Source organism: Carettochelys insculpta, chromosome 2, assembly GCF_033958435.1.
Source record: "Carettochelys insculpta isolate YL-2023 chromosome 2, ASM3395843v1, whole genome shotgun sequence".
Taxonomy (NCBI): domain Eukaryota; kingdom Metazoa; phylum Chordata; order Testudines; family Carettochelyidae; genus Carettochelys; species Carettochelys insculpta.
The window spans coordinates 83,249,346-83,264,126 of record NC_134138.1 but is presented as its reverse complement, the minus strand read 5'-3'; the positions used below and the strand labels follow the sequence as shown (position 1 = coordinate 83,264,126).

Below are 14,781 nucleotides of genomic sequence, written 5' to 3'. Positions count from 1 at the left end.
TGTTCCATTCCTCAATAAAATACGTAAGAAACAAGAGAGAGATAGGCTATGTTTCCCAAAGCTGTCTTAATGATGACTAATACAGATATTCCTATCTTTGTTGAGTAACTTAGTATACGGATTATTCAACTACTGAACACTCCTCTACACTACTGCAAAAAACAGACATATGGGATATCTCCTTACATCCTGTTATTTTTCATGTTTGTTTATTCTCTATTACTGCTTCATCTGAACACCACCATATAGAGTATATATAAAACCAAGACAGTTTCTTTCACACCTTTCCTCAGTTGTTTTCACTGTCACATTAATGTTGATCCAAGCCATTTAAGAACTAACACCACTCACCTTTTTCAATGTCTTTATGCTCTTTGCTGAGTCTACATAACATATTGCCTCCAAGCATCATAAATGCACAGCAAAATTTAGTCATTACATCCTCTCCTATAAATCTCATTTTGTTCCGACAATCAATGCACAAAAACTTTTCATTTACAAAAAATTCAAATAATTTATACCACTGTATAGCAGACAAGGAAAATCTTTTTTCTGTAAATGTTACACTAGTAAAGCAACTCTGAAAGAAAATTCCCTAGAACTAATGAAATGTAGGCTTCCTAACTCTCAAAGTTCAAAATTCCCTTAAGTCACAGGAAATATGTTCCTCCTCAGCAGCGTTCTGGCTAATTTTTGTTATCCATGGGCAGAACAAGTTTTATTATGTGCACCAAGGCCTGGGCGGATGTGCACCAATAGAAACATACTGCCCACTATGGATGGCCGTGGGCACTCTGCTTATCCACTGGGCAGCACATGAATCTCTCCTGTGAAGCCAACCAAGTGTGCAGCTTACAGCAAACACTGCTCCTCAGTATGACCTTCTTGGACTTAAACCCTTGTACTCCAACTGGAGCATCGGTCATGCACAAGTCTCCTCCACTTCACTGTCTCACGACAAAACTTCTAGCTGACTCCAGTTGGGGGCGGGGGGGGGGGGGCATGGAGCAGAGAACTAGCAGTGTGTGGAGCCGCTTCTTGCCTCTTCTCCCCCCCAACATGGGTCAGACATGGATCTGGCCCTGGCTTGCCTGACATCAGCCAACAAAGCCTAGGGCTCCACACCCCTGCACACTACCATGTGCCTGATGCTGGGAAGGGGAGCCCAAAGAGCTTGATCCAGGCAAGCCACAGGCCAGACTGGGACTGGGGGTTCCCGACCTCTGATTTAAAGCATCATGTTAGCGTAGTTAGTTAACCCATGTGGAACGTGTTTAAGAGTCTAAAACAGACAAGATGTCTAGACTAGTGCTCAACTAGTTAAAGATCAGTGTTTCAGTGGGACTTGTGCTGTCATTCAGATGCTTTTGAAAATTCTACCTATAAGACCTGAGTTTTATAATCAACATGTATTTAAAAAGTCCAATCCAAGGCTTCTTTTGCATGTTTGCTTTTCTTCAATAAATTCTGCACGCAGTCAGAAATTATTTCTGAAAATTCCATAGCTGTTCTTGTCTAATGAATGACTGCCCAAATCTAGACCCTTTAAAATGTCTCTCTCACACTCAAGACCCTCCCAACACAGCCATCCTATCCGGAGGATGAGGTGGGGTGGCTACCCCAGGCCCTACGCTTTTGGGGGCCCCGTGATAGCTGCCCCACCTGTGCTATGGACAGGAGGGGGAGGATTACCTGGGGCATGGGGTGGGGGTAAGCGACAGCAGCAGCAGATTGCCTCCCCTTGGCCACCCGAGCAGCAGTGGATCATCTGCTCTTGGCCTCCCCAACTGTGCCCTCAATCAATCAATAAGGTTAAGGACCTAATTGTTCCATGCATAAGATGCAAATTTCCCTTTAGCTCAGGGGAGAATTTTGAGTTTGAAAGGCTTCAACTCCTTTAGTTAGGAACTTATCCCTGATACAGTACTCACTTCTAGGATCCTACCAAATTGCATCCTACCAAGACACAAAGGGACAGCCTAAGATAGAATATTTATGGGCCCCAACAAAGAATCCACAGACTGAGAAGAGGTAAGACGACCCATACCTTAAGGATTATGGATCTAGAACTGAAAAAAATATGCTTCAATTATAGTTTACACTGATTTATCTGCACCTGAAAAAGAGGTGCACCTATCCTTTATGAATTCCTTGACATATTTTAGAAATAATTCTAGTTGCCCTCCTATATGGTTAATAATACATAATACTGAACAGCTGAAGAAAGGAGCCAGAGAGTGTACAAAGACCCTCAAAAAACTACAGATGGGCAACTTCTTTTTTGCCCAGCTGCCAATTCTTCTTCCAATAGCATTGGAACCTTTCATGTCTGACATAACTATTTGTCTTGGACATAGTTGTTGCACATGAAAGAATAAGTATTCATAACAAAAACGTCTCATTTTATGTGTAAAGGTCCTTTAAAAAGGTATCTAATATTAGAGTAGTATTTAAATATTCATTTCTAAATTTCCATAATGTTCAATTATTTAAGAACCCATATCATGATGTTCATATGGACTCACTCGGGAATACCCAGATAATGCTACTTCCAAACTACCAAAAACAATCAAAACAGCAGGTAATGGTTAGCAATTACACAGCTGTAAACATGTCCAGGGGCTGTGAAATAAGCCCTGCCTCATGAAATATGATCTCCCTTTTGCTGTTGGGAGCACCACTGTCAGGGACCTCATAGATGAAAGTCCCATCAGGGCTGGGAAAGGAGAGCGTTCGTCCTTCCGCTGGCTGGCCATTCACAGGAGATGATCAGACACACTTCTGAGTGCTCCCACCAACTGCGCAAAGCTCCCGGTCCAGAGGTTCCAAAAGCTGGAGACTTGGAAAGATGGTTCCAATATCCCTCTGCTCCTGGGAGTGCCCCTCGCTACAGGGGCTTCTAGCTGACTGTTCCTACTGGACAGGACTCGTCCTTCCCTTGCATGGCAACTGGGGTACTGGAGATCAGATCCCCTCCAACTGCATCCTCCTGCTGCAGGAAGCTCCCTGTCAAGCTCCAGAGATTCTTGACATTGGAGGAAACTTGGAAAGGTAGGTCTATATCCCCTTGTTCCTGGAAGCTTGGCTGGAGCAAGATAGGACTTGTTTTCTTGCTTGGCAGCTGGGGGGTTATGGAATGGAGATCAAACCTACGTCTGTGTATCTTTATAGTTAAGCTCCCCCTGATTACAAAACTGTTTAAATTTCAGATGGAAACAGCTGAAAATGTGAAAACCACCAATTTTAAAACCCTCTAGCCACAAAATTGATCAAAACAGGCCATGAATTTGGTAGGATCCTAGTAATGAATACTGTATCAGGGATAAGTTCCTAACTAAAGGAGTTGAAGCCTTTCAAACTCAAAATTCTCCTGAGCTAAAGGGAAATTCACTATAATTTAATGTTCAGCAACAAAAGAAATAAGCCTGACTTACAAAACTAGCTTGTGAGCTATATAAAGCTGAGATGACTTTCAGAATGGAAAAGATTGAGCAAGCTGAAGATTCACGGATGATATAGTTATCACTGAGGACGATGAGGAGAAGCTAGTGAAAACAGTGCAGGTGCTAAATGAGGAAGTGGTACAAACTGATCACAAACATCAAACAAAAACAATGGTATTTGGAAATAAGGAGGAAGATCAGTGTAGATGGGATTGAACTAGAGAACATAGAGAAGTTCACATATCTGGGGAGCAACATAACGTATGACCAAAACTAAGACGGAAATAGTGACTAGAATAGCGAAAGCAAGAGCGAGTTTGAAGGTAATGGATAAGGTCTGGAAAAGCAAAACTATTAGCTTAGGAATAAAGCTGAGCATCTTGAAAATGCTTGTTCAGCAGCATGTTGTACGGATGTGAGACATGGGTGATAACGAAAGATTCAGAGAGAAGACTACTGGTGTTCAAAAGGAGTTGTTATAGGAATATCCTGAGAATAGGATGGATGCAGGTCACCAACACGGAATTATACAGGAAGATACAGCTGAAAGAGAACCTACTGCAGAAAGTTATGCAAACACAAGTTACAGCTATTCGGGCATATCTGCAGAATGAGCGATGAACAAAAAAAAACCAAGACCCTATTATGTGGCATAATGGGCAGTTTGAATAGGAGAGGCAACCCCCACAGAAAATGTGTGGCTGACACAGTACATTCTGTAGACTAGCTCCACACCAAACTAAGCCACTCGCACTGCACAGGGAAAGATGAAAGGAAAACAGTGAGAGCGGCATCAGACACCAATGGGCACTGAGCCCACAGTTGCTGCTGTTGCTGATGATGATGAAGCTGATGAAATACTGAAGTTTCCTGTAGGTTGCCTTATTCATGAATTTCTTTTGGTCCATCATGAAACAGTTGTATCAGACAACCACTGAAATTTCACTAACCTTCTGCTGGTCGTCGATCATGTCCAAAGAATACTCGTGTTGCAGAACTATTAATATATGGTAAAGGAAGTTGTGGTAAAGGGCTATCAGGTGACAGCTGTGTTACATTCTGGAATAAGAACAGAGTATTTATTTTTTAAACATATCATCCATACGTAAATATCCTTTTTACAATCAGTATTCAAAAACCAAAGAGCTGAATTTACAAGTTAAGTTGCCATGCACTGTTAAAAAAACAAATAAATAATTGTACTACATCTAACCTCTGCTTTATCCATTTCTTTGCACAAACTTTAAACTAACAATAGTTTAAAATAGGGAGACTTGTCTTTTCATTTCACAATCTGATATTTTTGAACGAGTAGGAATCTACAAAAAGGCCTGTATTTTTAAAAAAAAAAAAAAAAAAAAAATCAACATTTTACTCCACTACTCTAACCTTAACTTTGTCAGCAGGTTTCTGATAAAATACGTTGTTAAGCTCTGTCCTGGGTTTCAATATTAAGTGACAAAGTACATTAGTTGTCTATTACTGTGTAATTTTAATGTTATATTTCTTTATAATGTACTCTGAGATGCAAGTTTGTACAGTCAATTATTGCTAATGAATACAAAGATATATTTTCTCTCCTTTTTACATTTTAAATTAAGAGTCTATTTCTCAAATTAATCTTCACTAAAGAAAAATTTGTTAGAAGTTGCAAATATTAATGATAAGCAAAGTCACCATGACTCCACTCACTGAATTTAATCTACATACAGATATTACTCTACTACCAACTACCCAACAGCCTTCTAAGAAGGCCCCTTCAAAATAAGTTGCGATAGTACAAGATGTCTTGGAAAAACAACTTTGATAGTTATATTTCTTAAATCTGAGTTAAGGTGGGACCTTTCCTAATTAAGTCTCCAGATATATTAATGATTCTGAATCTGTAAAATTCTCAACAATCAAATCAATATTTGTAAGCTTACTGCTGGATCTTAAATCTGCAGTAATATAGCTGGAAATTCAAATCCAATCAGAAGCAAAATATGGGGACGTCAGACCTCTATTTTTTGGAGGATTTTAGGTCAACTGTCGCTAAGAATTCATGAATTCAGCATTCTGGGTAAGGAAAGTACAAGTGTTAAATATTTTAAGGTATAAGGTGTTCGTTTGTAATATTAGCAAATTGTATACGTAAACACTGAGATGTATTTTGTAAAATAAGCTTTCTAAGTTGACCTTTGTGTGCAGAAAGGAGTGCTGTGCATGCTATGCATTCTGTGGTCTGCTGCTAGGAGAGTTTTGTACCAAAACAATTAAAATTCTGCACAAAATATTTGAAAATTCTGCTTTATTTTGACAAAATAGGCAATCACACCAGCTTCAATTATTTTGGTAATTTATTTCAAAATGCCAGTCAGCATGTATGTATAAACACAGGTTGCAGGTTTGTTTTCACTTTTTTATTTCTTACCAGAAGTATTAAATACAGAAATTGTGAGGCATTCATTTAAACCACAATATCACACACTTCCCGCACCTAGTAGAAGTGGTGAAAGGGCTTGGAAGAGTCAGAGGTAATGGAGTGGCTGAGCAAAAGGGAAGGGACCTTAAGTAAACTTGATAGCTGTTGAGAATGCAGGAAGAAGGGGGATGGGGAGGAGATTGTTTAGGGGAAGAGGAATTGATCCAGAGTTGAAGAGCCTCCCCCATACAGTCCCTGGCCGACCCCAAGTCTTTCCCATTCAGTCAGAGGCACTGGCACCTGTCCCCTCCTCCAGCAAACCCCCACCCTTGCCCACATGGGGCCTTGCACCTCCACTCCCCTTCAGTCTCTGGCTCAATGCTTTAACTCCACCAGCTCCAGAACACATGCTCAATCTAATTCACACCCCCCCGCCCCCGCCCCAAGGCACTCTGAACTCCAGTCTGTGACACCTCCTGTCCTACGCCCCACACTTTATAATAAACTTGCTCTAGGGCAGCGGTTCTTACCCTGTGATGCTTTTCTGGAGGTGCAAGACATGCCAGATTTTTTTAGAAGGTAAATAAGTGAAAACACAAGTTAAGCAGAGGCATGTAAGTACAGCTACTTTGTTTCATCAAACCTATGTATTTATTAACATTATACCCTTTTTCACTATTACTGCAATATACAAACAAAAAAGTTATTTTCAAGTTTTTAAGCTAAATGTAGTGAAATTATCTCACTACACAATACAGCGTACTGCCACATTGCAGGTTATTTCTTGACACATGCACAGATGATGATGTGGCAGCCCAGTGGCTTTGTTTGAATTCAGTTAGCCGCTAACCGTTAGCGTATCGGTTACAGTTTACTTCCACAGCAAAACTCCGCAATACCTCTGAGTAGTGCTTGTGTATTTTTGTATACATTCTGTACTATTATTTGTGGTGAGTAATAACAAAACTATTTTACACAGATTTAATATGCATTAAAAAGTATATAGGCCTCCATCTCTATTTTTGATTTTTGATAAGGGGTGCGAGAACATATTTTGAGAACCAAAGTGGTGAAGGCTGCAGTAAAGGTTAAGAACCACTGCTCTAGGAGAAGGGTGCCCTATAATATGTATGAAGTTGGTGTGGTAAAGTAAAAACAGCTAAAATTAAAATTCAGCTTGGAATCTGAAGAATTACACTAGAACCAAATACTAAAAGTCACCAAATTCTGTGTTTATGTAAAATGATTGTTAATTAATAAAATTTTAAGCTAATCTTTAAGAAAAAAATTTACATCTTACCTTGTAAACATAAAGGTATTCTCGGAGGAAAGCTCCTTGTTGAGCAGCAGGTTGTTTGCTGTCATTGATCAAAATATGCCTGAAGGCAGATACAGCATTATCAAGCTGACGAAGTGTAAAAGACTGACGACCAATAGTGAAGTTAATATGATCCTCTGCAAGAGACCAACCTTTCCCTTTGTAAACTTGCATGGCTTGACAATAACAACGCAAGGCATGTTTCTTCTGCAAGAAAATGAAATTGAAACTGTTCCTCTGATAGTACTATTGTGTAATTTAACCAATTCAATTTTAATATTATTCAACTAAGTCAGAGAAATTATTTATATCAAGATAATTTTCCACATCACCTAAATACACACCTAGATACACTGAGATGTGAAAGAAAGCACATCAACCTGAAAAATGAACTGTAAAGCTAAAATATAGACTGAGGTAAACTAAATCGTAATGCCCTTAAATAACAGCGCTGACAGTGAAATTCAGTACAAACAAACAATAAGCTAATCAGCTTTGCTGAAACCCTCTCCATGGCATAATTCTGGGGCATCTTGTGTTACTTAGAAAGTGTCAACCAAAAAAAACTGGTACTGTCTAGCTTAGAAATTTCTGTCACCATACAATAGTCTTTCAATTTCTGCATGATCCCAAATCAAAGTATACAAATAAATTCCACATGAGGGACCTATTTAGGATTGATTCAACTGTCAGTTAAGATACGGAGTAGACTACAAAAATAACCTGAACAGTACCTCTAAAAATCTTAAATCATGAACACTTCTTTAAAGCCATCATTATCAATTTGTGGCCACTGCTTGGTTGCATCTATATCCTGTATCCCGTTAAACCTTGCTTTTCACATAAGAGGCTACGATGGTATTGATTTTAACATGAACATGCAAACCATTGTTGCAACCACTGTCCTAGGTTTGCACCAAATCTTGTGCCAAGTGGGTCAAGTGAGGTACTACTGAAAGCTGGTGATTCACAGAAGCTGCTTATACTACTCATTTTAATATGTGGAGTTATAAGTGCTGGCCCTGTGCTTGCTATTTAAAATTTTGGTTTCTGGGAGACCATAATAGGAAGGGATACCTATTGTGAAAGGATTCCTAGTCAGGTGAAACCAATACGTGATGGAGAAAGGGCCTTATCAGATACCAGTCCACTTCTGAGGAATCTGGCTTTGAACATGTTGGAATTTGGCTATGGACAGGCAATGGCAGATCGCCCAAAAGGGACATGGGCAGGTGACCTGCTCATGTGACACACTCCATCTCAGATGTACTTCCATGCAGGGAGAAACAATGGAATTCCCTCCATAAGGGCAAAGGTATAAAAGGGTGTCAAGGATCCTCATCTTTGGTCTTCAATTCAGCTCATCACTTCAGGAGCAACTCTGATATGAACTGAACCCAGAAGGATTGCTTACTCCTCCTAAGGATGTACTCCAGAGACTTTTAATATAGCCTATTCCACCACTGCTTCAAGCCTGCATCAAGAACTTTGCAAATGTTGTATGTAATTGGACTGCTTTAACAATTTTACTCTCAACCTTTTTGTTCTTTTTATTAATAAACCTTTGGATTTTAGATTCTAAAGGACTGGCACCGTGTGCTCTTTTGGGTAAATATCCGAGATATCCATTGTCTTGGGAATGTGGTAGGTCCTTTCAGACTGGAAGAACATGCTCATATGTGGTGAGCTTTGTTTATATAACCTCTCATCTGTGTAAGGAAGAATACTAGTTGTGGCACGAGGGAAACTGGAATGAGCAAGAGAATTGCTTGTGTGACTTTTTGCTGGCCAGCTTGGCAACAGAACTGACTGGTTTAGCATGCCTTCCAGTGGGGAAACCCAGTCTTGGGCTGTAAGTAGCCTTGTTTTAAGCAATTTGCCCTGATTTGACTCTCTCAGCTGTGCCCAGAAAACCCCCCTACATTACAAAGGCCACTACCATGAATAAGATTTAAAAATTCAACAGTTTTTAATGCTTTACTTTATAGATGTGAAAGCTCTGATACTACCATTAAAGTTCAAAGTTCCTCAGTGGAGCTTTTCAGAGTTATACCAGGGTGACAGCAGAAGTAAGGCTACTGCAAAATTTAATGTAAATATCAATCACTGCAGTCACTAAAACATGAATGAAATGGTCATTCTGAATGGTAAATAGGTTCAGTTGCCCTTGCTATTTTTCATAAATTCTGAACCTCAAAAAAACAGTTTTATTACATTTATTTAATAGATGTGGAGAGTTTTGATTAACTTGTGCTTTTATCTGCAATCCGAGTATTTGACACTTCCCATAAAGTGATTACACTAAGTACATTTTTCTGGCTATTGCAAAAGACTGAAGTCCAAAGATGCAGTTTCACTAGCTCTGACAGCACATACTGCAATCAGCCAAAAATAAATGTTTCAGGTTGGGCTGCTTTCCATTACACTGCAAGGTAATTTATATTAAGCATACATACGTGAGATATGTAAAAATATAAAAAGAACCCTTGAAATAACAATACATGTCAAAGCACAAATTTAGGCTTGCGGCTCCATCTACACACCAAACTAAAAATACAGCCACACTATACACCCTTTAAAAAAGCTAAACATCATCATATGACACCACCCCCACCCCCCACCCCCCAAAATCTACTACATTCTTCCAGAAAAGTTTAGAGCATGAGCTTTCGTGAGTTAACTCACTTCTTCAGATGCTGGTCTTTCGTGAGTTAACTCACGAAAGCTCATGCTCTAAACTTTTCTGTTAGTCTATAAGGTGCCACAGGACCCTTCGTTGCTCTACAGATCCAGACTAACACGGCTACCCCTCTGATACTTGACTACATTCTTCCAGTGGAACTGATTGCTAGCACCTAAAAGGTGAGCAAAATCCCCTCTGCACATAAGTTCAGCAGGTTTCCAGCAGCTCTACCAATTCAAGAATTGGCGACTCTTTAGATAAGCTCTGTTGGAGGGGCTCCTTTGAAGTCCCAGCCACAAAGTGAATCTTAGCTTTTCAAAACAATTGTCCCAAAAGGGTGGTGATACTGTACAGAGGACAAAGTTCAAGTGAATCAAGCAGCGTTTTAAGCTTATTCCAGGGGACAAGGTCAGCTCAACTTTACAGTATGAACAGCTTTCAAATAAACCAAGTTTGATAGCACATCTTTAAAACAGTTTGCCCTGAAACTGATGATTTTTAAATACAGTAAACCCTCAATTTAATGAGCTAACAGGGGGAGGGGTGTCCGTTAAAGGGAAAGTTTGCTCACTGACCTTCCCAGCTCCACTCTTGCGATGAAGGCAGAGCATGGCGACCCCTCCAGGTCTCACCCACCCATGATCTGCCGCGAGTGCAGCGGCTCCTCCTGGCTCCAAGCTGCTACGTTCAGGGCAGAGTGTGGTGGCTCCTCCTGGCTCCAAGCCGCTGTGCTCAGGAAAAGAGCGTGCGGGCTCCTCAGCTCTGAGCTGCCTGCTCTGCAGCAAGGGGTGGTGGGGGACCTGGTGGTGGCCTCAGCCACAGCTGGCAGCTCTGGTGATTTGCCATTGACAGTACAGTACAATACTATACTCTAATTTCTTTTCTTTTCTTTTTTGTGGGGGGGGCACTAGGCAATGCCTGTTATTACAGGTATCCTGTAAAAGGGGGTCCACAATATCAAGGGTTTACTGTAGAGATTTTTTTTTAGTCCCTTAATGAAGTTTCCAAGGTTCTTCTCCGATAACAGAGATGGAACAAAAGATGCCCCAAAAGTACCCTTTCCCCAATTGCTACTACCTAAACACTGAAAGAGCAACTGTACAAACAAACTGCGGAGCTGGTTAAACTCTATGTGAAGTACACAAAGTGAATAAAATTTATAAAAGTATTTTTCCACTAGCTTTCAGTCATAGCTATGCTCAAACAAAATTTTCAAGTTTGCATCTTCAAAATGTTGGTTTAAAGTAAACTTTGAGCTGATGCTCTAAGAACTCTCGCACGTAAGTGTGATTGCAGAAAGTCATGCAAAAAGGACAGTAATAACCCCACTTACCTGACACTAACTATGATAGTTTGGACTCAAATAATAGGGCCGATTTTTTAACACATTTAGTTAGGGGAAATTGTATTGGAGGAATTCTAACAAAATGGACAATGTCATGGTTAATATCATAGTACAGTAGCAGTTACACTGTGCAGCTAGAGGGCCTAGCTGTCCTATTTTCAGAAATTTATGCATCAGTCTGTACAATTCATTAGCAAATAATCACCATTAGGTGGAGCAACAAATCTCTGTTGGGGAATCAGATCCTAGAAAATGTAAAAAACCAACAAAAACAGAAAAGTTGTGGTTTTCACTAACCTTATCAAAAACCCCACAAAAACAAAGGGCCATGTAGCAGGCCACATAAACAGCATTCGAGGTACTGGGTTTTTTTGTTTTGCTTTGTTTTTTTAAGAAAGTCAAAAATCACTATTCTGGTAAAAGGTCTGGTCCTGTCTCTAACAAACACCAAAGAGGGAAAAATCTACAATAGATCTACACGAGAACTTCGCTATTAGACAAAGAGATTGAGAGTTGCTCCAACCCACACTGAAAGATATTTCAAGTCTGTAGTTTTATAATTACAAAGGTGGGGAGTAGTCCAGACTGCTTTACTTCACATCTTTAGGTGAAGTAGAACCAAAAACAAGTTAAGGATATGAAAGGCAAGAGGAGGTTACTCATAAGGTAACAGTGACTGACATTTTTTGAGCTGTGTCCCCAGGTGACAGTGGGTTCTGGTGCCATCAACTGGAGATCTTCAGTCATAGCGCCCAGCTGTAACATGCACAAATAGCTGCTGTCTCACAATGTCATTAGGATCTATTTGCATGCACATATTCCAAACACCAAGTACTCCGACTTGTACTCGGAAAGTAAAGGGGAGGAGAGTGGTAATGGTGCACCCACAGGAACGCATCTTGCAGAATATCAGTTACTGTACAAAGTGAACAACATTCTCCTCTCCTTCCAGTGCTGTCCCTGTCTATTAAGGGTCCGCACATACCTGCCAGCACAAAGCCAGCAAAAGGACTGGGATCTCTGCAACATCTCAACTTTAGGAAGTCACATTTTTGTCAACCTTGATTACTATTTTTGGTTCTCTGTGCCTTAAATATTGAGTCTGTTCTGGTCTGGCTATGGTCTGAAGAAGTGGGTCTGCACCATGAAAGCTCACCTAATAAATTATTTTCTTAGTCGTTAAAGTGCTACTTGACTGCATTTTTGTTTTGATGGTATACAGACTAGCACGGCTTTCTCTCTGTTACATTTATTATGTTACCCTAAGCTTCACAATATAAATTAACATAAGAAGCCAGAATTGGGGGGAAAAAAACACGTTTAAGTGAAAATTACATAAAATTGCATCTGAAGTTAACTAATTGCCAATGGTTATAGCTACACTACAGATCTCTTTAGAAAGAAGCTGTTCCAGAAGATCTCTTCCAAAAGAACTTCTTTTGAAAGAGTGCATCCACAAAAAAGGGCATCGAAAGAGTGATCTTCTCTTTCAAAAGGGAGCGTTCACACAGTCCCCACTCTTTTGAAAAAACAGGCCAGGGATTCAAAAAATCAGGTGCCACGAGGACTGCTCTTTCAAAAGAAGGGCCCACAGAGCGTCTACATGTTTCTTCCCTGAAAAGGAAGTGGAAGAGTACTTTCAACAGCAGCACTACATTATTTTGATTTACTTTTGAAAGAATGATATTTGTGTGTAGATGCTCTGTGGGATCTTTTGAAAGAACTTGATAGTGTAGTTGCAGTCACTCAGTTCAACAGAGTTAAGAGGAAGTATTATCTAGTGGTTAAAATACAGGTCAGAATCAGGGTAACTAAATTCTATTCTCAGTTCTTTTACTAACTGGTACGATATCGTAAATCATTTTAATCTTGGTGACTCAGTTTCTCCATCCATGAAAGAGAAATAATCTTAATTGTTAAGTGGCATTTGAAGATCAGGTGGAAGGCACTACAGAAATGACGATTACTATTTAGATTTTATCCAGGGCAATGATCGGCATCACTTCAGACACAGATGTCAGCAACTGCTCTCTTCAAGGCAAGATGAGTTAATTTGGAAGTCAAGGAGGGCAATGAGATCAGTATTATATGATTTTTTCTGATACAGAATATCATCCACAAGGGACTACACAGTCAAATTATTTTTAGCCAAAAAGCATGACATGGAACTCAATGCATTCAATACATTTCATATTAAGTACAACCTACATTCTGCACTTTTTCAGAATATGAAATACACTTACCTGCCCTGCTTTGCTGAATCTATGGCCAGCTAATATCATATGAAAGGCAAACTTTCTAACCATAGGACTTTTCATGTTTATAAAACAATGTGCAGCTTGCTCCAACAGAAGGGCACTGCGAAGGTCTGAATCCTATTTGAGGAGGAAAAAAAATCATTAATGTCACATTTGAAATATACAAGTGATCCCTCACTAGTAACAAAATGTAGCTATACTCACTAAAACTCACAAGAGATAAGGCTCAGCTGAAGACTTTTAAACAATAAAATCATATTATTACTCTGTGGAAGACTTACAAATGGCAATATGTTCTAGGCTGTTGATCTATTCACACCTCGATCCCTCCTGCAATGATTTACAATGTGATCAGGTTTCCTGTCCCATACATACACACGCAGTTTTGAAGGCAGACCATTATGAAAACAATGGCATACCACAATTGTTTTCTGTATTTAACTTGCAGAAGTGTGTAAGACAGAGCCAATAATACTCTGACACAATCAAGTATTCTTAAAGAGAACAACTGGCAGACCCAATTCCTGAACCCCACACTGGATGTAAAACTAAAGCAATTTACTGTAATTCAAAACAGCAAGGATCTTTTTTTTTTTTTTAATTAATACTGTCCTAGCTTCCAGAGCCAAGGAATAACTGTATATAACAGTGGATGCATCACAGATGCTTATAAAAGGAATTAAAATGGAACTGGATTAGCAGCCTAAACATACTGCCTATAATAAAGAAGTTATGAAAGCCTTCCATATACAGATAAAACAGGGAGTTATTTTCATCCCTATATTTGTTAGATACTCTACACATTAAACATATTTAAGATATACAATTAAATATACATTTTCATTAAGAAATAGTAATTTGCTTCATCTGAGCCTCATGTTTACAAAATTATTTCAATGTGAGTACAGCTATATGGTTTAGAGTCCTTCACAAATACACAAATCCACAAGCATGTGTATCTTCAACCTTATATATCTATCTATCTATCTATATATCTTGTACTGTATCAGTGACCTGGTAAATACTGAAACAGACTCAAACACAATTGATTGACAGAACATGTTTATTTCAACACTCCTTAAGCCTTCAGCTACTGAGGCAGAAATTTCTAACACTTACCATTCCCATCCAAGTGAGCTGCTGCCATTTTTTCCCCAAAAAATTAAAAACAAGAATGTCAGCTGTAACATTTTACTTTAACATAAGAACATGTATAGAAACATAAGAGGGTGCAATTATGGCACTGAATTCGTTACCAAAGTTGGCCGAAGTTTCTCATTTGTCAGGTCATTAGCGCCACTTCATTTTGACTCCTGAGTTGTCATTTTTA

The 14,781-nt window shown here is 39.4% G+C and overlaps 1 protein-coding gene across 8 annotated transcripts in view; it reads right to left on the bottom strand.

The window, feature by feature from the left end:
* Positions 1–14,781, bottom strand: part of TRAPPC8 (trafficking protein particle complex subunit 8) — a 96,396-nt gene that overhangs the window by 36,953 nt on the left and 44,662 nt on the right. For all 8 annotated transcript variants that reach the window (XM_074987236.1, XM_074987234.1, XM_074987239.1 and 5 more), the window contains 3 exons: positions 13,437–13,568; positions 7,148–7,372; positions 4,394–4,502 (listed from right to left, as the gene is read on the bottom strand). In XM_074987236.1, coding sequence (XP_074843337.1) covers positions 4,394–4,502; positions 7,148–7,372; positions 13,437–13,568 — 466 coding nt within the window. The remainder of the gene's footprint in view (positions 1–4,393; positions 4,503–7,147; positions 7,373–13,436; positions 13,569–14,781) is intronic.